Consider the following 27,018-nt stretch of genomic DNA (forward strand, 5'->3'; position numbering starts at 1 on the left):
TCATGTAGGCATGAGAAGAAAGAAAACCTAAAATCTATAAAAGGACTGTCAGTCCATCACCTACTGTCCATTTGTCCATCCACCCACCCAATTGGCAAAAAAATAAAATAAAAATAAAAATAAATAACCAACATTACATTAAGTGAAAAACTCCTAGGGGTTAAGTTCTGTACTAGGCGCTGGGCATCCAAAATTAAATAAGATCTAGGGCATGTTCTCACTTAAGATAGTTCATAGGCTAGAAGAAGTGCTTATAGAACAGAAGTTTTGACATGTGCAGGACTTTGATCTTTATAATGGCCCCTGGTTCAGTGTGGTTGTGTCCTTCTTAGGAGATAAGGGCGGGGCCCTGGTTCAACTTGGCTTGTGTCCTTATAGGAAGCTGGGTGAAGGGCCCTTGGCTTGGTGTGGTTGGTGTCCTTATAAGGAGATCAGGGTGGGCCCTTGGTTCAGCATGGTTAGTGTCCTTATAAGAGCAGCAGCACAAGTTTTGATCCAATGTGACTTCCTTCATTATACAATTATCTTCCCTCCTATTTAGTTGATATTGTAGTAAAACATGAAAATTGCCTTGCCTCTCATTTTGGGTGTACTCTACAAGTATTTCTTTGTGCTTCCCATGGGGGGGTTCCATTTAATGTCAGAAAGAGATGCCACTCGGATGTGAATCTATAGCAACATGACTTCAGTAGGGTACAGATGCAGCTGCTGAACCTCTCCAACCCTGCCCCTCAGTTACTGATGTTACAGTGTTATATATGGTATTTATTCAATACCATAGAATAAAATCAGGGTGTTTTGATACATTATTCTCTTATAATTTTATAAAAAACTAAAGTAGCACTAGCTTTTATAATTGTCATGAATCTGCTTTACCAGGGATCTTTCTGGCTTCATCAAGATCTGAGTTCCCATCTAAGGCCCTTCAGCGCAACCTGAAGGACTTCCCTCACACAGGGCACATCTAGTGGGGACCAACTCCCTGGGCTCTTGTTTATTGGGTGCTGCAGTTAGAATGTGTGTCTCCCGGGGCTGGGGATGTGGCTCAAGCGGTAGCGCGCTCGCCTGGCATGCGTGCGGCCCGGGTTCGATCCTCAGCACCACATACCAACAAAGATGTTGTGTCCACCAAGAACTAAAAAATAAATATTAAAAAATTCTCTCTCTCTCTCTCTCGCTCTCCTCTCTCACTCTCTCTTAAAAAAAAAAAAAAAAAAGAATGTGTGTCTCCCTCCAAAATTCCTGTTGACAGTTCAGCCTCAATGTAACAGTTTGAGAAATGGTTAGGCCAGGAAGTTCCCAGCCCAGGGATGGGATGTGCACATTATGAGAGCTTCTCTAGCATGTGCAGTTCCCAGCACTGTACGCGTGTGTATGCCACCCCCCCGCCCCACAAGTACCTTTTTCCAGCTGGACACAATGATGTATGGCTATGTTTTAATTAGCTTTTTGAGTGCTGTAATCAAAACACCTAACAAGAACAACTTGGAGGAGGAAAAGCTTCTCTTGGGCAAACAGTTGCAGAGGTCTCAGTTCACAGATAGCTGACTCCATTGCTCTGCCCAAGGTGAGGTCATCCATCATGGGGGAAGGGCCCAGGGGAGGAAAGCTGCTCACTGCAGGGCAGCAAAGAACAGAAGCCTCGAGTGTAGATATGATGAGGTCTTCCAAGGCCACAAAGGTATTACAGATTTTCTGACTCAAAATGAAAAGACCGCTGAAGTATCCCACAAATCTTAATTCTTTTTTTTTTTAAATTTTAATATTTATTTTTTTAGTTTTCGGCGGACACAACAGCTTTGTTTGTATGTGGTGCTGAGGATCGAACCTGGGCCGCACGCATGCCAGGCGAGCACGCTACCGCTTGAGCCACATCCCCAGCCCCACAAATCTTAATTCTGAAGTGCCTTTCTCTGGTTTCTGACTGCGAGTCACTGATATCGTGATTTTAACTCTTTTAGATGAGAAACAACATGGAGAAGCAAGCTTCCATGTAGCCAAACTCCGAAGTAGCCATCACTTCAACCTCTGGGGACATTCGCTACCTTGGACATTCACACTCCTACCCAAACCACAAAGCAACATATACCAGGTCTGGGAGCAAAGAGATGGATGTCACTTTTCAAATCAGAGACTCTGTCAGCTAGAAAACTCAGTCGAAAAACCCAGTTGTTTGCTCCAGGTCCTTTAGCCTGGGGATAAGTTATCCATTTGTTCTTTCTTAGGATAAAATTTCATGAAAAATACTGATTTGGGGACTGCTCAGTTTATTACATTAGTAATTCAGGAGCCTGTACTCATTGTAGGAGGCACAGGGAAGCAAAGAAAGCCTCCAACTCCAGAAGGGTAGCACCTGCCCAAGAGGAAGGATGCTGTCTCTACAAGGCAGGCTGTCTCCTGAGCCAGGAGCAGGAACAGCCAAACTGTCAGGCATCAACCTGAAACCTACAAACACCCTGGCATTCTCCTTCACCCTCCTCAGATGGGTTCAATGAGAAGGCATTCATGTGGGATGAGGCAGCTGGTTAGCACAGACAGACAAGGTTGGGAGAAAGTGTGTATGTGTGTTTTGAATTGGTGTCTTTGGTTAGTTTGAAGAAGGAGGACATGGCCACAAGCTCTTCCCATCTTGGGGGCAGAAGGCAGCCACATATTACTTATATTGGATACTCACCTATGATTCATTTAGCTTCCCATGTAACCTGCTTAGGGGGAAATCATGAGTGCTTACAATGGCCAGAGCTCTCTGGTTCCCATGACAGGTCTGTTTTTCACAGTAAATGCACATACAGCAGGAGCATTCTACCATATACATTAGTCTCTTGTAAGTTTAGCTAGTGTGAATCTATCCCAAGGGACTCATCCATCCTTGAACCAACTATCTGAGACTTACAGGGTGAACTCCACATGCCAGCTCCATCATGATCGGGACTGGTGTTGATTACCATGGTGAGGCTGGCCAGCCACAAGGATCCCTGGCTGCCTAATGGGTGGCTTTCTGTCTTACCAGTGACACTCAACTGTGCTAACTAGAAGAATAGATACAGCAGATCTTATTTTATCTTCTGCTTTTCCAACACTTCTCTTACTATTCTCAACATTTTATATTTAAAGGCACTTTTAACTGTTTCCTCTAAATATAAGAGCAATAACCATTCACCGAACATTATCAGTGTATCATTTCATTTAAGGCTTACCACAACTTTTGAACCAAGTATTATCACCCCTATTGCGTACATAACAGAAACAACTGAGGCTCCGAATGTTTAAGTAGCTGACATGAGGCCACCCCCAAGTACACGAAGTGGCTGGGATTTGAAGCAAGGTCCACAAATCTTACACCTCTAGAGTACTCCATGCCACTAACAATAACCAGATGTGTCTTTCTTGCTTATTTCTTTGGGATGCAGTTCATGGAACTCATTGTGTGATAGTCTTTCCATGGATGTGTGCATATGCCCTGGGGACTCTGATCCTAGCCCCACCACAGCAGATACACCAGCAGATCCTGAGCTTGGCCCCACCCCATCAGCGCTCAGAGGAATGATGCTAAACTTTACATGAGCTCATGTTACTACTCATTCTTATAGCTATTCATCCTACCCTGATTGTCTGTTGTGATTGGGACTATTTTTGGCCTTCTTTTTTTTTGTTTTTCCCACAAGACTGCAATATAATGCCATAGTAACCAAATTATATTTTAATTTATTCTCATTCCATTTTAGGTTCAGTATTTAAATAACCCAGTTGAATTTGAATCAGACAGACCATCTTATCCCTTTAACTACTGGTTTAACCCTCTACCTCCCCAGGAACAGTGTTCAGTTTCTTATTTTAGTTCCTAACTGGGAAGATACTGATCATATGCTTTAGGATTATTATAATTCACTTTCCTTTGAGTTCCCATAGAACACTGCTTGTCATTTTCAGTTAAAAGACAAGTACCATCTTCATGAATCTCATGGTTACACTACCCTTCCCTCTGAGCTCCCTCCCCCGATAATGCCAATCTATTGACAAAGAGGGCAGCAAGATAAGTGAAGAAAGGAATACTTTAGCAATCCACTCTCCCCACCTCCCTTCAGTTTTCTAAGAATTGGGAAGAGACAAATGTATCAAAGCAATGATTTTTAGTGTCGCTCGGATGACCCTTTAGGTATATATTATTGGTAAACATGCTCAATTGCTGATGAATGATGTAAGCAAGGGTGATTGTTTATTTTCTGAATGTATGCACTCTGTTTTAATTAAACAACTTTCCTTATCAACAGATACTTTGGATGTTCCCAGTATGCAACTACTGCATACTATGCCATTATGCATCAACAATGACATCAAATGTGCATAGAGTATTTACATGTCACTTATCAGAGCCTGCTCTAGGTGCTTTGGAGACAGTAAGTCATTTAATCACTATGGAGCCATGCATCACATACAACAATCTTCACCTCCACTTTAAAGAGAAAGTAAGGCACAGTGAAGCTAAGTACCCTGGGTTGTACAGCTAGTCTTAGGCAGAGCTGAAATCTGAACATAGCTGTGTGCCTTTTGTGTATTACTCTGTATTAATACTTATGTGGAAAGAACCTAATGGAACCCCAAGTCATGTAAGTATAATGTTTGTCCACCCATTTGATGAGACCAGGGATTCTTGTTTGGTCCCAATCTCCAAACCCACTGTAATTCCTTGGTACCTGGAACAGTGCCAGGCACACGACATAAATAAATAAATAACTTTCTGGTTTTCAATAAATAACTTTCTGGTTTGAATCATTCATTCGAATGATTCCTCTTGAATCAAAACTGACAACAATGCAATTGGCTTGATGCTACCATTCCCCTGAGTGACCAAATTGACAGAGGGCACCCTTTTAACCATTAAGTTACAACTGGGGCAAGTACTTCATGCTTTGAAAACTCCTTTCACTAATGATTCTCAAGAGAAAGGACATTGTTAATGCATGCAACTAAGCCAGCACTCAGAATTGCTAAGACCGTTGTGCCCACAGATGGTAGCTGGATTTCAGTGGAAGGGAAATGGATCCCCGGCTTTATGTTTCAAAGCACTGTAATTATCTTAGTTGCTTTGAAGCCAGTGAAAGGTGGGAAATAAATATTTTAGAAGCACATCTAATGGCAGGCATAAGCAACTTCTCCCAACAAACAAAAAGCATGCATATCCACCTGTTCTGAAAAAAAACTGAAGCCCTTGTCCTCTCGAATGCACTCATACGTTTCTCCAAGGACCGGGTTAAATGGCTTGCTCCCAGCTCGGAAGTAGCTAGACGCATACGCTGATACGGCAAAGGCAGCCACATACACCTAGGAGAGAAAGGAGAGGACTTGGTTATTTCTGCCTCACTAAGAATTTTTTTTCACAAAGTAATAAAATAAAAACCTTGATTTCTGTCTTGGAGGTTTTATTTCAGGAAGCCAAAAATTTGTCCTTAACTTAAAGACAATTAAACCAACATAGGTTTAAAGTTGTTGGTTTAAATAATATTCATTTTGGCTCAGAAACAAATTAAGCAAACATTTAAAACTGTCCACTCATTTTGATGCCTAAAATCCAGGAGATGTGATGAAGAGGATGACATTTACAAAACAAACTATGCTATTCAATGGAGTCTGGTACTTTCAGGCCCAATAGTATCTGGGAATCTTGATGTCATGGTTTCAGGTAACAAGGGCAGAGTATTAAAAAAAAAAAGCCAAACTTCCTCCAAAAATTCAAGAGGAAGCATCACAAATTTGACCAATCACAACTTGATATTATAGAAAACTAAAAATTCATTTAGTCCAAGGGAAATCTTTAAGAGTCATTTCCTGCCTCTGAGGAACCAGCATAAAATAGAGTGGCTTTGAAGTTCTGATTTTCTAGGAGGAAAAGTAAAACATTAAAAAAAAAATTGGGAGGGAGACTATATGTGAACATGAAATGAGAAAATCTTTTCATGGCCTTCACTGTGAGGACCTCAACATTACCAGCCCCCTTTTAGAGCTTCAAAGAGATATTATCTTTCTTCTCCTCCTCCTCCTCCTCTTCCTCCTCCTTCTTCTTCTTCTCCTCCTTCTCCTTCTCCTTCTCCTTTTCTCTCTCTCTCTCCTTTTTGCCAAAAAAATTAAACTAAAGTATCAGTTTAACATTACAACTCCTAATATTGAGTTGTAATGATCTCAATATTTCTTATTCTCAGCCCAATTCAGGAAGTTTCTTTTTTCTTTTTTATAGTACTAAAAGGACGGAACCCGGGGTGTTTTAACACTAAACTATATCCCCAGACCTTTTTTTTTCCGAGTCAGGGGCTGGCTGAGTCACTGGGATTAAAGGTGTGTACCACTGTGCCCAGCTAATGAAATTTCTTATTTTGAAGAAAAACTGAGTGCTTTTTATAAATCTTCATGAGTCATTTAACTTCCTTTTGTAAAATGTTTGGGTGTTTCCTGTAACAGGATCCACCTTGCCACCTCATGCCACAGATTGCTCTAGAGCTGTTGGATAGTTTATACAAATCAACTCATGGGCGGGGGATGTGGTAGAGTACTTGCTTAGCATGCATGAGGCCCTGGGTTCAATTCTCAGCACTGGAAAAAAAAAAAAAAAGCAATTCTGTACACTCATATTACACTCATATCAGTCCTACCTGTGACTGCCTGTGTTCTTTTTTTTTTTTTTAAATGATTTTACTTTTTAACTACATGACAGCAGAATGCATTACAATTCTTATTACACATATAGAGCACAATTTTTCATATCTCTGTTTCTATATAAAGTATGTTCACACCAATTCATGTCTTCATATATGTACTTTGGATAATGATGTCCATCACATTCTACCATCATTGCTAATCCCCTGCCCCCTCCCTTCCCCTCCCACCCCTCTGCCATACCTAGAGTTCACCTATTCCTCCCATGCTCCCCCTCCCTACCCCACTATGAGTCAGACTCCTTATATCAGAGAAAACATTTGGCATTTGTTTTTGGGGATTGGCTAATTTCACTTAGCATTATCTTCTCCAACTCCATCCATTTACCTGTAAATGCCATGACTGTATTCTCTTTTATTGCTGAGTAATTAGAGAAATACAAATCAAAACTACTCTAAAATATCATCTCCCTCCAGTCAGAATGGCAGCTATTATGAAGACAAACAACAATAAGTGTTGGTGAGGATGTGGGGGAAAAGGCACACTCATACATGCTGGTGGGACTGCAAATTGGTGCAGCCAATATGGAAAGCAGTATGGAGATTTCCTTGGAAAACTGGGAATGGAACGACCATTTGACCAAGCTTTTCCTCTCCTCGGTCTATACCCAAAGGACTTAAAAACAGCATACTATAGGGACACAGCCACATCAATGTTTATAGCAGCACAATCCACAATAGCTAAACTGTGGAACCAACCTAGATGCCCTTCAGTAGATGAATGGATTTAAAAATGTGGTATATATACACAATGGAATATTACTCTGCCTGTGTTCTTGAAACCTGGTATCTGTTCCTTTCTCTGCTTTGTGTTTCTAACCTGTGAAACAGTAACATCACATTGTCTTTGTGGAATGCTGAATGATTCTGAATCACTTTAACAATTTAAAATGGAAAAAATTGATAAACGAGACTTTCATGATGTGAGGGGTAGGGAGGGAGCGCAGGGGAAGGCAAAATGAAGCACCTCCATTCCGGTTGGCGACACAACAAAGCATCTACACAGGAGAATATGGTAACCCCAGAACAGAGGACAAAGCCCACAATAAAGCTCCTGTTCAGTGGTTGTGCTGGGGAAGCTGTGAAGCCTTTTCTCAGGCTCAAGGTTAAGTTCATGGATCAATCAGCTGAACCTTCTAAAGGTCCGTAAATTGCCATAAGAATGAAATACCTTAAAGAATACTTTCACCATCAAAGTCAATTGTTTTCTTTAAAGAAAAAAACTTTCCACAATGTCCACTTTTAACATGTGCCTTAAAAACTATTTGCTTCCCTCTCTGGGCAAAGGAAACAAAGAAGTTAAAAAAAAAATCCACAAAGCTTGTTTTTCCTTCCATCCTTATCATCATTAGTATCAAAAAAGTCTTTGATGGGGGAGGGGGTCCGCAGCCTGAATGGAATGAGAATGGGATGTCTCTTTTGGTCAGCATGAGATTCCCTTTAATCTTCAAATCCCTGAAGTAATGAAGTTTTCATGAGGGTTAAAACTGTAGCATGCTTAGCATTTAGAAAAGATTTCATCTTCCACCAAGGGAAGGGGCTGGCTGGGTGAGGTCTGTGAAGTGTGCCTGGGAGAGAAAGTCTGCACTTGGAGGACTCTGCAGTCTCAGTGCCCCAGGCAGGCAAGGTCCTTACCACTGACCAGGTCACACGTGCAGCGGCCAAAACAACAAAGTCAGAAAAAGCTTTTCAGTGGTTTCAAGAATAAAGTTGCTGTTGTTGTGTAAACTCCCTGTATAAGAGGGAGGAAAAAGGGAATCTTTCTGATGTAAAAACCTCTTCCATGAATGATATTTTCCAAAAACTTAGGAATTGATTGGACAATTCCAGAAATAAAAATGGTCTCTAGGGAAATTTACTCTGGATGAGAAAAACTGCTCAAGAAATTAAATTCTGCCCACCCAAGGCAGTAAAAAAATAAACATGCTGACAGCCTGAAGGCCATGATTTGCAAGCCAAGCTGATCAGAACCATCAGATGGAAGCTTCTGGAGAAAGCAGAAGCACAAACCACAAAGCAGAACCACCCTAGGTGCCAGCTGTTTCAGAGAGGCCCCTTCCCAACCCAGATCCTGGCCAGGTTCCTGGACAGTGAGTGAGGGGAGGGCAGCAGGTATCTCGGAGAAATGAAACTCTCTCAGGAGCCACATGAGAGCCAGAGGGGACCAGCGTCTCTAAGCTCCACCATCTTGGCTCTGATGGGCCTGGTCAGTGGCCACGTGCCTCAGGACGGAGGCTGCGCAGTGACCTGGGAAGGTTGATCCTCACCATCCTTTCCAGGGGACTGGGGATTTGTGCAGCCTTGTCCAGCAGCTCACTGTACTCCAGCTCCTCACAGAGCCTCTGCAGCGTGTTCAGGGGCTCATTGAGCTCCACTGGCATGGCCACTTTGGACAGGTCCTTCCCGATATTGTTTCGCAGAATGTTCCACAAGCTGATGTTACTGGTGTTGGGACCTGGCGCCGGCAGGCAAGTTCTTCTTTTGGACCTTGCTTCCCCACCACTTTCAAGAACAGGCCCTGAAAGGGAAAGCAGCCTGGTTGTCTCTCAAAGCCTTTTATTTATTTATTTATTTATTTTTAAATCCACCAATAAAAGCTAACCTATCAAGAATCCATTTTTACTATTCAACTCAGTTAACTGGAGCATGACTAAAAGCCAAAAATAAGCAAAAGAATTTTGAACAATTATATATCAAAAATTAGGGCTAGCAGTGTAGCTCAGAAGTAGCACACATGCTTACTATGTGCAAGGCCCTGGGTTCAGTCCCCAGTCCCTATATCTACCTACTTCCCTAACTACCAAAACTTACCACAATGAAAACTCATGGACTTTATTTATAGGGAAGCCCTTAAGTTCCTACTCAAAAGCTAGTTCTTCATTGCTTTTATACACTCGGAATAAAACTGAAAATTGGATTTCTGTGACTATAGCAGGTTACATTTATAAAAAACTTAAGATACTTTTAAAAAAATCACTTCAAATTCTGATAAAAACAATTGTGTTTAGTATAGAAGAGCAATAAAGGAAATAACAGTCATCCATTATTCTACCCTCCACCCTCAACAGCAGCCATTTATATTTTGGAATATCTTCATTTAGTGTTTTTTCCAACCATATGCATAGTTTTATGTTCTTATTCAGCTAACAGAAGTATTTCCCCATGTTACTTAAAATTCTTCTAAAACATCATTTCAAATAACCACAAAAGTATTTCACATTATAAATTTGCCATGATTTATTGTTATTCATATTCTGTTGGACTATTAGATTCATTTCAATATTTTCTTATGATGCAAACAAAATAAAACCAGCAAACAAAAAGTCAGTAGTGAACATTCACGTATTTAGTAATCTATTTGATTATTTCCTTCGCATATAGAGAAGCCTGATGACTATGTTAGAGACTGGAAATTTTTAGACTGTTGATTGATACAATCAGAATGCTCTTCAAAAAGTCTAACAATGTCCTCATCTTTTGACAGCAAATGTGAATATTCATCTCCCGAGGCCTTTCTGCTTGTCACTGTTCATTTTTAATTTTTGTCACATTGTTAGATGGACGATGCTATTTTCTTGTTTTAATTTACATTTAAGAACTTTCTAATGTGGTCTGAAATGCTGTCATGAACACTGCTTTTTTTTTTTTTCTGAATTGTCTGCCTTCCTATGTACAAATTTAAACCATAACCTTTCATCTTTTTATTTGCTTTACAATTAGATCCCCTTTTGGCCTTTACCTTTAAATTTGATCCATGAAGTTTTGGGCAAATGAAATATTTACATTTCAGATATATAAATTTATTGATCTCTTCCTTTGCCTCATATTCTGAAACTCCTTTCTCATCCTAACTTTGCCTATTTTCAAATGATATCTTTTACATTACATCATATATCTTATCAATATATCTATGTACATATTTACTTATTTAACACTTACTCATTATAAAGCAAATAACTCTGAATAAAGAAGTTGCTTTGATGAACAGATGAGTACAAAATTGGGTCCCTACTTGGCAGTCTCTTGTAAATCTATGCAAGCAATTAATTGTTCAATTTGTTTTACTAGCTTATATGGGAAAAATAGGACACAGGGAAGTAGCTACAATTGACAGTAGTTTTTAAAAACAGCTTTACAGGCAGTCTCAAAATATTTTCTTTGATTATGCTAATCTAAATTTTGAAATCCTCCTCCATCATTGGCTAATGCATATTTTGCTTTTTAAACTGTGAATGTCAGTCTTCTATGTATTTTACACATATTATTCTCATTTATTCTTTATGACTACCTCTTGAGGTAAACAGCAATATTATTCCCATTTTATAGAGGAAGAAAATGAGGCATAGAGAAGTTAAGCAACCTGCCCTGCCACACATAGGTGGTGAGCAGCCGACCTCGAGTTGGCTAACCAACTTGAATCCATATTCTTAGCCACTTAACCTCCTCTTAGCACTCAGACAGTGATTGATCCTCACATGTGCCAGGTAATCTTTTTGAGAAAGAAATTAACAGGAAACATTCTAAATACCTAGTGTTTATATGGGCTCCAGGGAATTCAAGTGTAATATGTACAAAGACCTTGATTCAATCCTGTTTTCTCCTATAGGCTAAACAAGGTTATAGGACAGAAAAGTTATTTCATTTCTACATCCATCTTTGAAGATGTTTAGAGATCTAATCCTCCCTATCAGATGTCTGTAAAGAATGGAGGAACAAACATTTTTAGTATTCAAATACGAAGAAGAAAGCTCAGTTCTGCCCAGTGTTTGTTTAAGTGAGGGCAACACTAGGCAGAACACAAATAAGTCAGAGTAAACCAGCTCTGACTTGTTCTAAGAGACTCCTGGCCCTTGTCAAGCCAGCACAGCATGGTCTCAGGTTCTAGACCATATTCTTTATTTCAGACTTTGGCCTCTGAACTCTGCATGCTACAAGGACCAGTGCAGAGAAATGATTACTTGGTAGATTCTTTCAAGGGCACCTTCCTAAACAGGCTTTTGTGTGCTCATGAAAAGTCCTCCATCAGACCTGTTTGGAAAAATCCAGATTCTCCTTGCACCCCACAGTTCAAACTAGCATTAAGAAATACCTTTCCCTCTTGCAATCAAGCAGTAATAAGGGGACAACTTAGGATACCTTGAGGGAAGTGTGTTATTTTCAAGTGAATTATCTTAAAGAATCTGACTAAATTACCTCTTACACTAGATCTTTTATTATTTAAAACTCTTAGATTCCCAAAGGAAAGAGGCTATATTCTAATAACGTTTGCCGAAAGAATATTTTACTGCCTAAAGGACAGCTGTTATATCATGTTTAGATACTCACATAAAAACTGGTATACTTTTACTTTATAAAATAAAAATTCACAAAAACAGACAAAGTTATTTAAATGAATTTCTCTTTCAAGTGTGTGTGCTGTCTCTTCACCTAGACTGTAAAACCATGGAGGGTGGGGGCCATGTGCTAATTTTCTTATGTCATGCTGCTCAAGTTCTATTTGTGGCAAGCATTCTACGTATACTTATTAGGATTCCATGAAGATGCTAACTTTCAGAGATCAAATAATGCAAATCTTACCCAAGGTCTGTCTTTCATTATCTAAATCATTACTGAGATTATCCAAGGAAAGATTATCACTTATGTCACTGACATATGAATCGTCATCAGAGATCTATGGGAAAGAAGAAATAATATACATCAGAATGAAAATAAACAAAAGCCAGACTTTTATAATCCCCTTATTTTAAACGATCAAACATACTGCATCCTACATTACAAATCTATAGAAATAATTTTGGATGCTATTTTCATAGAGGCTAATACATCCATCTGCCTAGACAGTGTTCCTAGGAAAATACCTGTTATTAAAATTCTTATATATTCTTGGATAGTTCTTACAAGGAAAAATAGCAAGTAAACTCAAAATTTCTGTTATTATGAAAACTCTTATTAATTGTCTTATTAATCCAGACTGCAATTTCAGAATTTTGTCAGTGTCTGAGAGTCTGGTGTGGAGGTACATGCCTGTAATCCCAGTGGCTCAGGAGGCTGAATCAGGAGGATCAAAAGTTCAAAGCCAGCCTAAGCAACTTAGCAAGGCCCTAAGCAATTTAGCAAGAATCTGTCTCAAAATAAAAAATTGAAAAAAGGGCCAGGGATGTGGCTTAGTGGTTAAGCACCTGGGGTTCAATCCCTGGTACCAAAAAAAAAAAAAAAAAAAAAGAAAGAAAAAAAGAAAGAAAAAGCAATTTGTAGTATTTGGGTAAAAGAAGTTACAATTTGTCTTTGAAATGTTTGTGAAAAAAAAAGGTCTTCTATGGGAATTAATATACAAACAAGATAAACAAGATTACTACTTCTATACTTAAGAGGCAATATTACTAGCACATATTCATAGTAATGTTAAATATGGTATGCAATATTCAAGAAAGTATGATTTTATACATTAATTTAAAGCAGTTTTATATTTATAAATTAATTCTATAATAACCACATAATGGTAACAATATAAAATTATGTAGCATATATTTAATAATTAAAAATATACAGAATGCTAATTTCTTTCCCTTTAATGGAAATATTATTAAATAAGTAGAAGTCAGAATTATCAACTTGCAATTTTAAAAAAGTGTGATTAAGTAATAGAAACAAGGAGGTTTCCAAAACTCTCCACTTTTACAACTGTTTTTCTTTTAGTATATTATTTCATTTTAGGCGTTTGGGGTATGACTTATGAGAGGACCTTCAAAAGGGGCCTAAGGGCCCCCCAAGCTTAGTGTTACAACATATAGATCTTTACTGAAAAGGTTAATCAACAAAGCCACAAAAGAGATTTTCAAGACACCTAGCTGAAAACAATGCCCAAACCTCATTTTCTGAAGAGCTTGGTGACAACAGAACTTCCTGTGCATCAAAAAACTCCGAAAGGGAGTCAGTGATGGAGAGCCTGCTTTCGTTGGAAAGCTGGTGAACCAGAGCTCGGTTTTCATCTCTGGAGTTTTCCTATTTAAAGAACAAACAACAACAATTTAAAAAAATGAATATGTTTAGAAAGAGTCTCAAGAGAATCTCCATAAACAAATGATTGAATTGCATAATACACAAAGGTCACAGGCCCATGCAAACAAGCAACTCAAAGCAGAGGTCCACTTCAAAGTCAAGGAGTGTTAAGCCTCACAAACAAAATGAATATGAAGTCCTTCCTCAAAAGGGAACTTCACCAAGGCATCATCAACACTCAAACACATGCTACAAATCTCACAGCAAAAAAAATGGCTGTCCAGGCCATTCTTTGTTCCGTTACAGAGGGGAAAATTCCAATTCTTTCTGAATCATATCCTCTTATTCGCTACCACCGCAGGGTGCGGGGTGCAGTCCGCTGAATGATGCTGAATGCACGTCTTTGCATGGCTGGGTCGTAGCCATTCAGCTTTCTCCTGCCCCTGTGAACTCTCAGAGGCCAATATGCTGTTTTTGAGGCATCCCTTGACAAATAAATACTGTGTTTTGGTCCAGAAGTGCTCCTGGTGGCAGATCATTCATTATTCATGGATAAGTGAGATGAATTCTCTTTGTCTCTCCACCCACAATGACTCTTCAAGGGAAGGAAACCCCAGATCCTTGGTATAAGCCTGGATACAAACACTCAATAGAGCACAGAGCCTTCCACCCTGCACTCCTCTGGGTTTAGACTTGTCCTTGGGGAAGACGTAAATACCCTGGGAGTGTGATTTCTAATCTTGTTGGAAGTAAAAATTCAATTCAACCCAACATATTAAGTGACTGATTCATATGCAGTCTTAGCTGGCTATGGAGGACTATAAAAAATAATAAAAGATCTCTAGCCTGAAAGGCTGGTGTAGAGAACACACCCCAACACACTAGACCAAGACCATGAAGAGACCACGGGCTACAGAAGCAGAGAGGAAGATGAGATTGACTCTACTTAGGGGTCCTGGGTTAGGGGATGGTTTCATGGAGGTGACATCTGACTTAGACCTTGAGGAAAAAAAAAAAAAACAGATTTAGAACAAGATGATTTAATTCCTTGGATTCAGAGAAGATCATTCCCCTCGGCTTCTGGATGGCTGGTATTTTTCACTGTGCTGGTAAAAAAGCTGCTCTTATACTATGGTGTATTTATTAAACAAGTTCCAGAACAGTCTGGCTAACAAAATGTAGATGTCATGCCCAGGGATTTAATGACTTCTGGATACCTTGCTGTGTCTCATAAACATAAATTATGCCCAAGGAGGGATGCTAGTACACGAGGGCCTACCAGAGTTCATAATTAATAAAAGGCACAGGGTCCCTTTAGGAAGTGTTCACTGTAGAACACATGGAAATATCTACCTTTTTCTCTTGGATTCTTCCTAAATAAGACCTTTGCCCCAGGTACTGGTTTAAAGATCTCACCTATTTAAATATCCGTGTAGCCTTCAGAAAAGCTACCCTGACAGAGTTCATTGTAGAATCTATAAATGATTATCAAAGCTATCATCTTAAGGGGACAGTCTTTCTCCTCAGAAGAGCCAGGCACAGAGCTATTGAGTGTGAAGACACTGCAGTGAATAATAGTTAAGCTCCTTAATGCTTCCTTAAACAGTAAAATTTTCCTGTGTCTCCAACATGCCCCACCATATGAGATGCTAATGATTTATTTACTTGTGCTATTTATTAATTCATTACTACACTCTCCTGCTCTCTCTCTTCCTCCTCCTTGACTTATGGGTCATAGGGATGTCCTGGATGATCAACACTGAAAATAATACAGGTTGAGCATTGCTTATCTGATATGCTTGGGAACAGATGTATTTTGGATTTCTGATTTTTCAATTTTTCAATCTGCACATATACCGATGAAGTATCCTGTGGTATCCAAATCTAAACATGAAATTCACTTATGTTTCATATACATCTTATATACATAGCCTGAAGTTCATCTTATTTAATATTTTAGTGTACTTGCATTTAAAATGAGACCTGTCACATGAGGTCAGGAATTTTCCACTTGTGGCATCATGTTGGTGCTCAAAAGGTTTTGGATTTTGAAGCATTCCAGGTTTTAGGAGTGCTCAACCCACATTCTTAACCCCTAACCCTTTCCAGTGCCCCCATTTCCAGGGCAAGTTCTTAGGAATGCATTTAAAAAGCTCATCTGGACAGCAGTAGCCACCAACCCCTAACATAATTTCCTGAACAACTCAGGGCCTCATTTGTTAAAAATAATAAAATTCAGTTCAATTCAATAGTTTCCCTGTTTCTACCCAAGAGTGGTTGTTTATCTATTATTTACATTACAAAAAAATTAAATAAATATAAACAGTAAACACTCATAATCCTATCATACCAAAATAACTACTACAAACTTTTGGACACATTTCTCCCCATTTTTTTTTTTTTTTTTTTGGAGACAGAATGGGTCTCAGCATGTTACTGGTCTTGAATTGGTGGGATCAAGTGCTCTTTCCACCTTTCACTCCCAAATTGCTGGGATTATAGGTGTGGGTTGCCACACCCAGCTATCTCTAATCTTTTTAATTTGTGTAGCTTTGTTCTGTTTTAAAATAACTAATCATTACACACACACACACATACACACACACACACAATTTATAAACTTTTCCCGAACATTGTACCAAAATCAATTTTTCAGTATTAATGTGTGTTGTAAGGATAAAAAAAATTCACATTAGAAAATACAGAAAAATGTAAAGAAAATAAATATCACTTCAATTTCCATCACCCAGATGCAGCTCTTCTAGCTTACTAGTACATATATTTTTAATTAAAATATTTGTATATACCTTTTTTATTTTGAAAAATGGGGATCAAATTGTATATTATCATTTACTGTCTGCTACATATGCTTAAATTATACTATAAACTTTTCTCAGGTCATTTAAAACTTCTCTGAGATGATGAACTTTAATTCATATTTTATCATATTTATGTGTTATAGAGTGACCATTCCCTATCTTGGAAATTAAGGAAGTTTCCAGATTTACAAAGATGGTGAGCATTTTGTAAATATGTCTTTGTTCATATCTCATTATTTCTTAGATTCAATTTTCAGAAATAGAATTATTAAAAATGTTTAAGGATACATATTACATTAACAAGTAAGAAAACTCCTATTTACATTCTTATATTAAGGGCCGTGAATATCACAATTTAGAACTGCTGTGCTAAGTTAGCTGTTTTACTTTTCAGTAGATTATATATCTTTTTTCTTTAAAAAAAAAAAAAAGATCTGTAGAGTTTAGATGTGAGGAAACGACAGGATAAATGGTGCATGGGCCCTTCCTCTGCATTACTCTGTACCTTCCCATGAGTTTATGAAGACAACCATGTATCATAGGCCAACATTTCTGTCAAAGGTCCCACAAGATTATAATAGAGCTGGAAACTTCCTGTTCCCTAGTGATGTCACATTTGTTGTAACGACAGTGCTAGGCATGACTTGTGTTTGTCATGCTGCCGGTGGAAATAAACTTACTGTGCTGCTAGTTGTATAAAAGTGCAGAACATACAATTATGTACAGCATATAGAGCTTGATGACTATTTTACTGGGTTATTTATGACACTTTTTATTTAATTTTGGACTGTATTCCTCCTACATTTTGTGTGTGTGTGTGTGTGTGTGTATATATATATATATATATATATATATGAAAAATAAAAAATAAAAAAGTCAACTGTGAAACAGCCACAGGCAGGTCCTCAGGAAGGTTCCAGAAGCATTGCTGTCACAGGAAATGATGGCACTACATGTTCTGCTGTCCCTGAAGACTGTCTCTGGCAAGATGTAGAAGTGGAAGACGGTGAGGTTGGTGATTCTGATTCTGCATAGGCCTACGCTAATGGGTGCTTGTGTCAGTTTTTAGCCAGAAAACATAAAAGACAAATGCAATACCATAAAACATTTCTAAAATAGCTAATAGCATATAACCTTGGTGTGTAGAAGGCTATCCCATCCAGGTTTCTATACATACACTCGATAGTGTTCACACAAGAAATCGCACAATGATATTTTTCTTATAACATATCCTAGTAGTGAAGGGATAAGGCTGAATTGAAAAACAAAAATTTAAAGCAAAAATAAAAAAATAAAAAAAATTGTGGTGCATGCCTGAAATCCAGTGGCTCAGGAGGCTGAGGCATGAGGATCACAAGTTCAAATCCAGCCTCAGCAATGGTGAGGCGCTAAGCAACTCAGTGAGATAATAAAATAAAATACAGAGTAGGAGTAGGGATGTGGCTCCCTGGTCGAGTACCCCTGAGTTCAATCCCTGGTACCAAAAAAAAAAAAAAAAAAAAATCCCACAACTGTCTGCATTATATCCTTTTCCATTTATTTGCTAAGGTTTTAAGGTACTTGACATGATTTGTTCGTTGTTTGCATATTAAGCACACTATCATTGATTTAGTATCATTTAAGCCTGTCATTCTCACTGAAAATATTTTTCATAGTCTATTATTTGCCTTTCTATTTTTTGACAAAATCCATTTTTTTCCTAAAAGAAATAGTCAAATCTAGTCAACATTACTTTTGCAATTTTTAAAGTACTTCCCAATTTAGGAAATTATCCCTGATCTAGTAGTTTGATAAATATTCAAATCAATATTTTTCAGTTTAAATTTTTATATTTAACTTGAATTGGCTGGTGATTCATTTTAACATGCAATGCAAAGACTTCAGCTTCTTCACAAATAGCTTTGATCTGCACTAACCTAATTTATTAAGTAATCTATCTCTTCTCCATTGGCTTTTAATCCCTTTCTCATTTATTTATTTTATATATAAAATAGTGTTTGTGCCTGGGAGAGTCATGCTGTCCCATTCTTATAGCATCACCATCTCATTTTAAATACTGGAGCTTCAGTGATTAATTTATTTTCCGGTGTGGCATACCTTTCCTCATTATATGACAGTGTGATGCTATAGAGCAAACGTGCTTTGGCTTAATTAATTAATTAATTAATTTCTATGTAGTGCTGAGGATCAAACCCAGGACCTCGTCCATGCTAGGGGAGTGCTCTACCGCTGAGTCACAACCCCAGCCCCATCAGATAGGGATTTAAATCCCAGCTTTGTTTCTAAAATCTGTGTGTCTCAGAAAAGTTATTTAACCTCTCTGGGCTTTATTTTCCTTATCTCTAAAATCAGAGTCAAGGGTAGGATTTTGGGATATGATGCATTTAAATGTGCCTGCAGTGCAGCGCCAAGCAGGTAGGCAATTAAAATAATTCAGTTTCCTTCTTCACTTTCAGACTTTTTAAAAAAGTTTTTGCCTTTTTAGTCTCATAACTGCACTTTAAATGCAAAAGGATATATGAAAGGCACGGTGTACACAGATAAGCTCAGTAACTTGGGAGGCTGCAGCACGGGGATCACAAATTCAAGGCCAGCCTCAGGAACTTAGTGAAATCCTGTCTCAAAAATCAAATAAAAAACAGCTGAGAATGTAGCTCAGTGGTAGAGTGGCCCTGAGTTCAATCCCCAGAACTGAAGAGGGGTGGGGGGCGCGTAGAAGGTTGTTACCTCCAAAAGTCATTCAGCCTTTCATTTGGGATATAAAATAATATAAAATCATCTTAGCACTGATAACCCAATAATATCAAATTTTCACATTCAGGAATTTAAAACAGGAGGGACTTGATAGGTTGTGAAAATAATTTCTGACAGGAAAAGAGGGATTTTAGAATTCAGGTAGCCAGATCCAACATCAAAGATGGGTAAGTTGTGCTGCTAAAAGAAAGCAAGCCATTGACATTAAAGACCCTAAAATCTGAGCCCCTTGGGCTGCCCCCAATGTTGGGGGCTGTCATTCCAGAGTATTTGAGGTGTCTGGGAGTTACCTATAAAAATCAACTGGAGTCGAACTTTCATTTCTACTTCCTCCAGTGCTTATTTCCTGAAGGCAACAATGGCTTTCCCCTTGCTGGCAAAGTAAGCCTGAGTCACTCTGTGCCTAAAAGGACAACTCATGGGAAAAGAAAATCTCTAAAACAGGAAATAAAGGAGACAACTCCATCACTGAGCCAAGACTCCGGAAGGCTGTTCCAGAAAGTGTGAGTTTGAAAAATGTGCTTGCCACCCTCAAGGACAGTTTAACTACATGTAAGTTTTCAGGTATCTTATTTTTGAGATTAGTATAAACTACGGATTTTTAGGTTAGTATAAAAATACAGATTTTTAAAGACTTGGGATTTGAATTTCCATCTCAAAACACAAATAGCCCCGAATACACATGCTGAGCATAAAATCTTAAAGATATAAATGAAGGTTATCTATTTCACTATTTATTAAATGTATAAATGTAATTTACATGATAATGCTGTGGAAGAGACAAGCTGTCTTTAGGAACAGTCACGATTGCCCTGGTGTTGGCATGAATGACCCTCAGTGACACCCGTCGCAGCCTTGCCTAGGTTGCCTTTAGTGAATGGGCAGGTTTGAGGAGGCCCCACCTGGTGAGCACATGTCTTGGAACAGGCCACAAAAGGAGACCAGTGTAAGTATTGCTAAGGGGCTAAGTCCTGCAGGTAACACTTTAGAGTTGGGCTGGAATAACTGAAAAGTGATCTTTTGGAGGAGGTGGTGTGTCTGTAGAGGAATCCCATTTCTCCACCTCGGCCATGAGCCTCTGCACAGAGGGTTGCCCTCTTGTCAGATGAATGGGCCTGCAAAAGGCACAGCCTGTGCTTCAGTCAGGGAGACACTGTGGCCTTGTGGTCTCTATCCTGACTGGTTTCAGCCTCTGTTCTTCTCATCACTCAATCCAAGAGCTGCCCATGGGACAATGGAATTGTGTGAGGGTTTTGTTTTCTTTGAAGACAGGAAAAGATAAAAGAAAGATTATGATACACATTTAAAAAAAATTATGCCAGGTGGGGTGGTGCCTGCACATAATCCCGGTGATTTAAGAGGCTGAGGCAGAGGATCACAAGTTGGAAGCCAGTTGTACCAACTTATGAGACCTCGACTTTAAAAACAAAAAAAAAAAAGAAAGAAAGAAAGAAAAATTTATTCATATGCACAGACACCCTTTGTCTATTATGTTCCTTATTTTTTATTTTAAGTCTTTTCATTAGTCTCCAATCTAATGAAAAGACTTTTAATGTACTTTTTTCTGACCAAGAGACTTCAATTGTAATGCAATATTCTTTCCCTCAGAGTACATAGCTGCTGTGTTCCATAAAGGAAAGAAATTTTGCAGGAAGAGGAGGAGGGGACAGCAGCAACTTTTTCAAGCAAAAGAAGGAAGTTGGCAAGGAGCTGGGATGCTATGGGCCAAAGAAATTTAGTTTTCTGCAGACACAACAGGAAAAACGTTTGCCTCTCCAAAGCCCCCACTCCCCTAACACCTAGCTAGCAAAAGGGGTGATGCTTAGGAGGGAAATGAGAAGAAGAAATACAGAAGGAAAAATGAATTTGGGGGACACACAGTTTAAAAATGTGCTTAGCAGCATACATTCAAGAAAGCTTTGCATCCCGAAAATCCAGTCCATGTGGCAGCTGTGACCGCAGCTGGTGGTGGTGGAGAGGCAGCCCACTCAGTAGGTGCAGTAGGAAGGCCATGCGACTGGACAGAGGACATCCCACGAAGGGAGGGTTGCAGAGACATTACCTGGCAAGAAACCTACCCACCTCTGCCAGATTGTCACCCAGTTTGGCAACAGCGGGCGAGTCGAGGAGCAGAGACTCGGCATGGATTCTGCGTAAGCGTTCTTTAAGATCTGTGTTTTGTGCTAGGGCCTGGAACATGTTAAAAATAGTGGGGCTCTGTTAATAAATGGATGTTTCTGAGCAGCCCAGCAGGTACCCACAGAAGCCCTATGTGGGAGCACCCTGATCCTCGGGGAGGCCAGTCTCAGAGCCAGGAGAGAACAAACCCGCAACCCTGGAAATGCTGCTCTTCACTACTCTCTTCTCCAGGAGTGGAAGGAGAGTTAGTGAGGGCGGCAGAGAAGGAAGTCACAGGCACCACCAGCTTTTATTAAGACTGGTGGTCTCACAGCTTCTCCTCCTCCTACCCAACTGGCTTTGGTCTCTTTGACCAACAACCCCCTCCCCACTCCTGTGCAATGATTCCAAGCTTTTCTCATCCTTGAAAAGAAACCACTCCCACCTTAGGATTGGTTTAATTTTCACACCAGTTAAACTGAATCTTAGGAAGTGTGCCAGGAAGGAGGACACAGAAGGTTAATTTTACTCTTTTTCCAACACAGGTGCTGATTATTTTATTTGTTTTTCATGACTAAGGTTTTTTTTTTTTTTTTTTTTTTTTAATAAACAAACCTCACTTACCTGCATAAGGATTTATGGACCATGGGAACAGAAACGTATATGGGACCTCTTTTACTCTCCTCTGTGCAAATCCCATTCCTTCCATCAGCCTCTCAAATAGGAGAGACCCGGTCAAAGGTAAAGGAACATGCCTCCTGCTCACTGATCCTCCTACACACTTCCTGACCAGCTAGTCTCCAAATGGTTCTGTCTTTGGATAAGGATGAATGCTCCTGAACGTCCCCCAACACTCCCTTAATCAGCTCCAGAGTCGCTTTTACACAGATCCATCCCATTTGTCTGACTCTTCTAAGAAGCTCAGAGACTTTCCCAGCTGTTGGGGCCTACAGGGCCCACCCACTGGGAGCTTAGTCCACTGCCTGGATCTTCAGTGAGGTTTTTGGCTTGATGTTTTAGTATCCATGGAAGGTACAGGTTGTTTAAAAATCCTCAAGAACTGAGCTGGCATGATAGCTCGGTGGTATGCCCTCGCCTAGCAAGCACTGGGTCAAGGTTTGATCCCTGGAACTGAAAAGAAGATCCTCAGGGCTCATTTAAGAAACACTGAATAAGAACTAGGGTCATTACAATGACATAAACAATCTCTTTGGGGCACTCACTTCATTCTGGTCAATACATCACTGGTATGGTGGCTAGGCGCTTAGTTTAGCCTAGAAATTGTGTTATATTAGTGGCTTCTCTTTCTTTTGTGAACCACAGGCAGAGCTAAGAAACAAACCAAGATTACTTGTTCAGCACCAGCCTATCCTTTCTGATAGCTTTGAGATGATTTTAAAAAAAAAAATTACTTTAAAAAATCTTGGACCAAATCAGGAATCCAAGACAAAAAGGAAAGAAAGGATTGTCCTGTTTGATCTTAAGTTTCCAAAATTGTGAACATGGGTGAAAGAGAATTCCTTAGCAAAGATGAAAATGACTTTGGTCCAGGAAACTATGGCCAAGTATGTCTTGATGTCCACACAAGCAGTTTAACAAGATGAGGCCAGACTCTGTGAGAGGGGGCTAGGAAGAGGGAGACGAGGGGGGGGGAAGAATGTTGAGGAACTCACAAGAGGCACTTAGTGCACCAAGAGCCAATCTAATGGGAACAATAAGAAGTATTTTGTACCACTAAGAAAGCAGAGAAGGGAAGGAAAGAAAAGAAATAAAATAAAACAAAACCACTCTGCTGCTCTCAAACCAAAATAGGAACCTTGTGTGGCTGGCTATTCACTGTGATCCAAATGGATGTGCTTCTCTGACCTTAAAATAATACTAAGACTTGAAGCCAATATCATTTTTTTTCTTTTTACTTTTTCTTCCAAAGATAGCATTCTTTGAATTGTTAATTATAAGAGCTAATGGCAAAGGATTCGTCCTTAACACTACATCAAGAACATTACTTTTCTTAGCCACAAAATGAATAGAAAATATGAGTGGACATTTTCTCTCAGCATCTCATAACAAGATCCTAAAATTCATCTTCCCTACCCAACCTGAAATAGAAAACTCGAATCTGCTTCAGATGGTAATTTCATATGTGCACACACACTTTCTCCTTTTAAAGCAGTAATTTCAAAGTATGAGCGAAGAGTCGGAGCATACAAGTGTTCGGTCTCAGAAATTCTCTAGCTCTCATGGATACAGGGAGAGGGCCAGACAACTTCAGCTATTCAAACAGAGCACATCAATCAAGCCCAACTATGCTGAGGTTTGAATTAAAGTGGATGAGAAAAAGGAGAGTGAGTGACAGAAGGGCTTACTCAAACACATCTGAAGCCTTGACAGTGATTTTTCTGTTACACTTTCCTTTCACCATCATTACCTGACAGACACTCCTGTGTGACTCTTCTCTTTGTGCCCATGGCAGAGGGAAAGCTAAATGTTTTGTACTATGTAATCAAATAAAATAACTTTTGTGTCTCTGAAAGAGCAATAAATAGGATCAGTGCTTTGCCGTAGAGAAGATAAGACTGTCAACTGGAAATTTGTCTCTGTTGCCTGTCATGTGTTAAGCTACTCTAAGCTTGTGGTGTCTCAGGGTGCACACAATCTCCTCCAAACTGTTAGATTTTGTAAGCATTAACAAATGTGTGAGACACACACAAATACACAACAAGAGTTTTATAGAAACAGAAAAATTAAGATAAATTGGAGAGAACTAAAGGAATCTAACACACAATAAAATACTAGCTACTAAGATTGGGGGTAGGGTAAATTTTGTTATTTTTGAATATGTATTGTCTCAGGAAAGGTCAGAATGTAATTTGGATAATTTGCTTGGTTTTCTCCTGAATTTTCAACCTAACCATGAAAATCATGAATTTTCAACAGAACCATGGAAATGGAAAATATAATAATTGACAAGCCAGAACACGTTTGCAGGCATTTCCGTGACTCAGACATGTAACTTACGGATGACAGAGCGTGCTTCAGACCGATGACCTGAGCAGAAGGGGAGGAGGTGGCATCCTGATCCATCAGCTGCTTCAGTTTCTCTCTCTCCGTTGATATGGTATTAAAAGCTGACCTTAAGGCGAAGTAAACTATGAAGATATAATCATAATGAGAAGGAATAAAGGAAGTGGCATAATTGAAAACAAAATACAGTAAAATGTTTTTCTTTTAAAAAAAAATTTAGCCAAATAACAGCCTCAAATATTTTGAGTGCAGAAAAAAATATCCTCTACATGGATAACAGCCCCAAATATTATACAGGACTTTTAAAAAACACATTTGCAATGTATCGCAGCAAGAGTGAACTCTGATGTAAACTACAGGCTCTGGGTGATAATGACCTGTCAATGCAGGTTCTTCAAATGTAACTTGTCCCACTCTGATGTGGGTGCTGACTGTGGGGGAGGCTGTGCCTTTATGAGGGGTGGCCAGAAGATATGGGAATTCTTTATATCTTTTGCTAAGGATCTAAAACTGCGTGAAAAAAGAAAAATCTTAAACTTCACACACATATGCACATTTACAGATTCTCAATGACTAGCAGTTTTTCGTTTTGTTTTGTTTGTAATCTCTAAAGACTGGAAATGGTTAAGAACAAGGCTTACTGGGTATGGTAAGAATGCGCAGAGAAACTAGACATCCCTTTAACCAGGTGATCACAATGAATTAAAAATGAGGGTTAAGCGGGCTCTGGATAGAACACCCTGAAAAAGACACAGCATCTTCTTTGGTGAATGTCAGCCAGGGGTAAGCAATCTGGATTTGATCATGAGGAAATGTAAGACAACTGGCCTGCATTCTTCAAAAGTATCAATTTTATAGAAGAGAAAAAATGACTGAGGAAATGCTCCCAATTAAAGAGGCTAAAGAGGCAAGAAGATGAAATGCAATATATGATCATGGATCAGATACTGTACCAAGGGGAAAACGACATGTAACTTTTGACAACATTTGATTTTGATGTAGAAGGCAGAATAGATAAGAAGTGCTGTTTTAATACTACAATTCCCGAATTAGATAACTATACTATGGCCATGTAACAGGGTAGCCCTATGTTCAGGAAACTTACACTAAAGTATAAAGCCATAAAGAATGACATATGCATAAATCCTCCTCTCAAATGCTTCCAAAAATTAAAAGTGTGTATATAGAAAGAGACAGTGATAAAAATAAATGTGGCAAAATAAAAATGGTAAATCCTCATAAAGGGTATGTGAGAGCTCTCTGTACTATTCTTGTAACTTTCCTGGAAATTTGAAAATTATTTCAGAATACAGTATTGCCTACCCTCTACCTTGTTAGTGCTTCCAGTTGCAGGACCAGAATTCCCACTTCAACTTATGGCACTCAGCCACTCTGTTCACTTTCAAGGACTTTAGCCCTATTAGGTACTCAAATGATTGAACCAAAGTTTTGAAAAACATGAACACATATGGCAAAAAAAAAAAAAAAAATCTATCAGCTTTTGATCACATAATGCATAAATTACCTCCTAAGGATGAGGAAATTGTCATCTAAATTACTGTTCATGGATATCACATTTGAATATTATCTTTCCAATGTCCTTTATTATGTTTTGTTTTAGAGAGGCAGGAATAAGGAAGAGATGGAGACACACTTCTCAAATGACCTGTCATTTACTGGATTCCATGGGCTTGCACTTTCAGAGGTATTGTTATCCAAGAGTGGCCTATTTAGTAACACAGAAACTAAATACACTTTATTGACTTACTTCCTGCATTTAATAGCAAGGAGAACAGCAAAGAGAACCTATCTATGTGTTCTCTCTGAACTTGTTTGAGGTGGTGCATTTAGTGATGAGCTTAAAGCATCTTTAGAAAGTCACAATACAAAAAATCAATTTTCACACACACACACAAATGGTGCTGCTTCTATCAACAGAAGAGAGAAGTCACTTGTTCACTTCATAACTTTAGATAAGTATATGAGGCCTGGACCCTAGTTTCCCCCCATGCAATGGGGATGATAACAGCATTTGCTTTATAGATTGCTATAAAGACAAACAAGATAATGCAGTTAAGGCACTTAACCCAGAGCAGGGCATGTGATAAATAATAAATGCTACTGTGATGATGATGAAGAGACATCCATGAGGGTAAAAGTAGTGGTGATGCAGCCTCCTGATGTGAGCAGCAGCTGTAGCAGAATATCTCTTGCCAGGATAATGCTTGCAAATAACTGCACACTGAGTAGAGATTCAATGAATGAGGGACTGGGCAGAGTCTACTGAGCCAGAGAGCAGCCTTGGGAGGAGAGCGATAAGCCATGCTGTGATCTCACTGCATTTGATGATTTTGATGTCCCATTAGCTAAGCATCCCCATCCCCAGCATGGAGGAACCCCATGACCTTCTCAATAGGTCCCTAGGAGTTAGGGGAGTGGCTATTTCTTCACTATTACATTTATTCCTCCAAATAAAATAATCGTAGCACTCAGCTGGCTGCCACTTTCCCAAATCGATTCTTCTGGCTTTTATATGCCCTGTTACAAAGCAAAACTTTCAACCAAACTAGAAGATTTCTTTCTAAAATTTTGAAACT

At 39.0% G+C, this 27,018-nt stretch overlaps 1 protein-coding gene across 1 annotated transcript in view; it reads right to left on the reverse strand.

Moving 5' to 3' along the window:
* The window catches only part of Osbpl3 (oxysterol binding protein like 3), a 144,598-nt gene that overhangs the window by 23,956 nt on the left and 93,624 nt on the right, over positions 1–27,018 (reverse strand). The window contains exons 11-16 of the mRNA XM_026400221.2: positions 24,416–24,546; positions 21,362–21,469; positions 13,575–13,709; positions 12,285–12,378; positions 8,975–9,225; positions 5,185–5,322 (exon numbers count right to left, since the gene is read on the reverse strand). Coding sequence (XP_026256006.2) covers positions 5,185–5,322; positions 8,975–9,225; positions 12,285–12,378; positions 13,575–13,709; positions 21,362–21,469; positions 24,416–24,546 — 857 coding nt within the window. The remainder of the gene's footprint in view (positions 1–5,184; positions 5,323–8,974; positions 9,226–12,284; positions 12,379–13,574; positions 13,710–21,361; positions 21,470–24,415; positions 24,547–27,018) is intronic.

The sequence above is a fragment of the Urocitellus parryii genome, chromosome 3, assembly GCF_045843805.1.
Source record: "Urocitellus parryii isolate mUroPar1 chromosome 3, mUroPar1.hap1, whole genome shotgun sequence".
Lineage (NCBI taxonomy): Eukaryota > Metazoa > Chordata > Mammalia > Rodentia > Sciuridae > Urocitellus > Urocitellus parryii.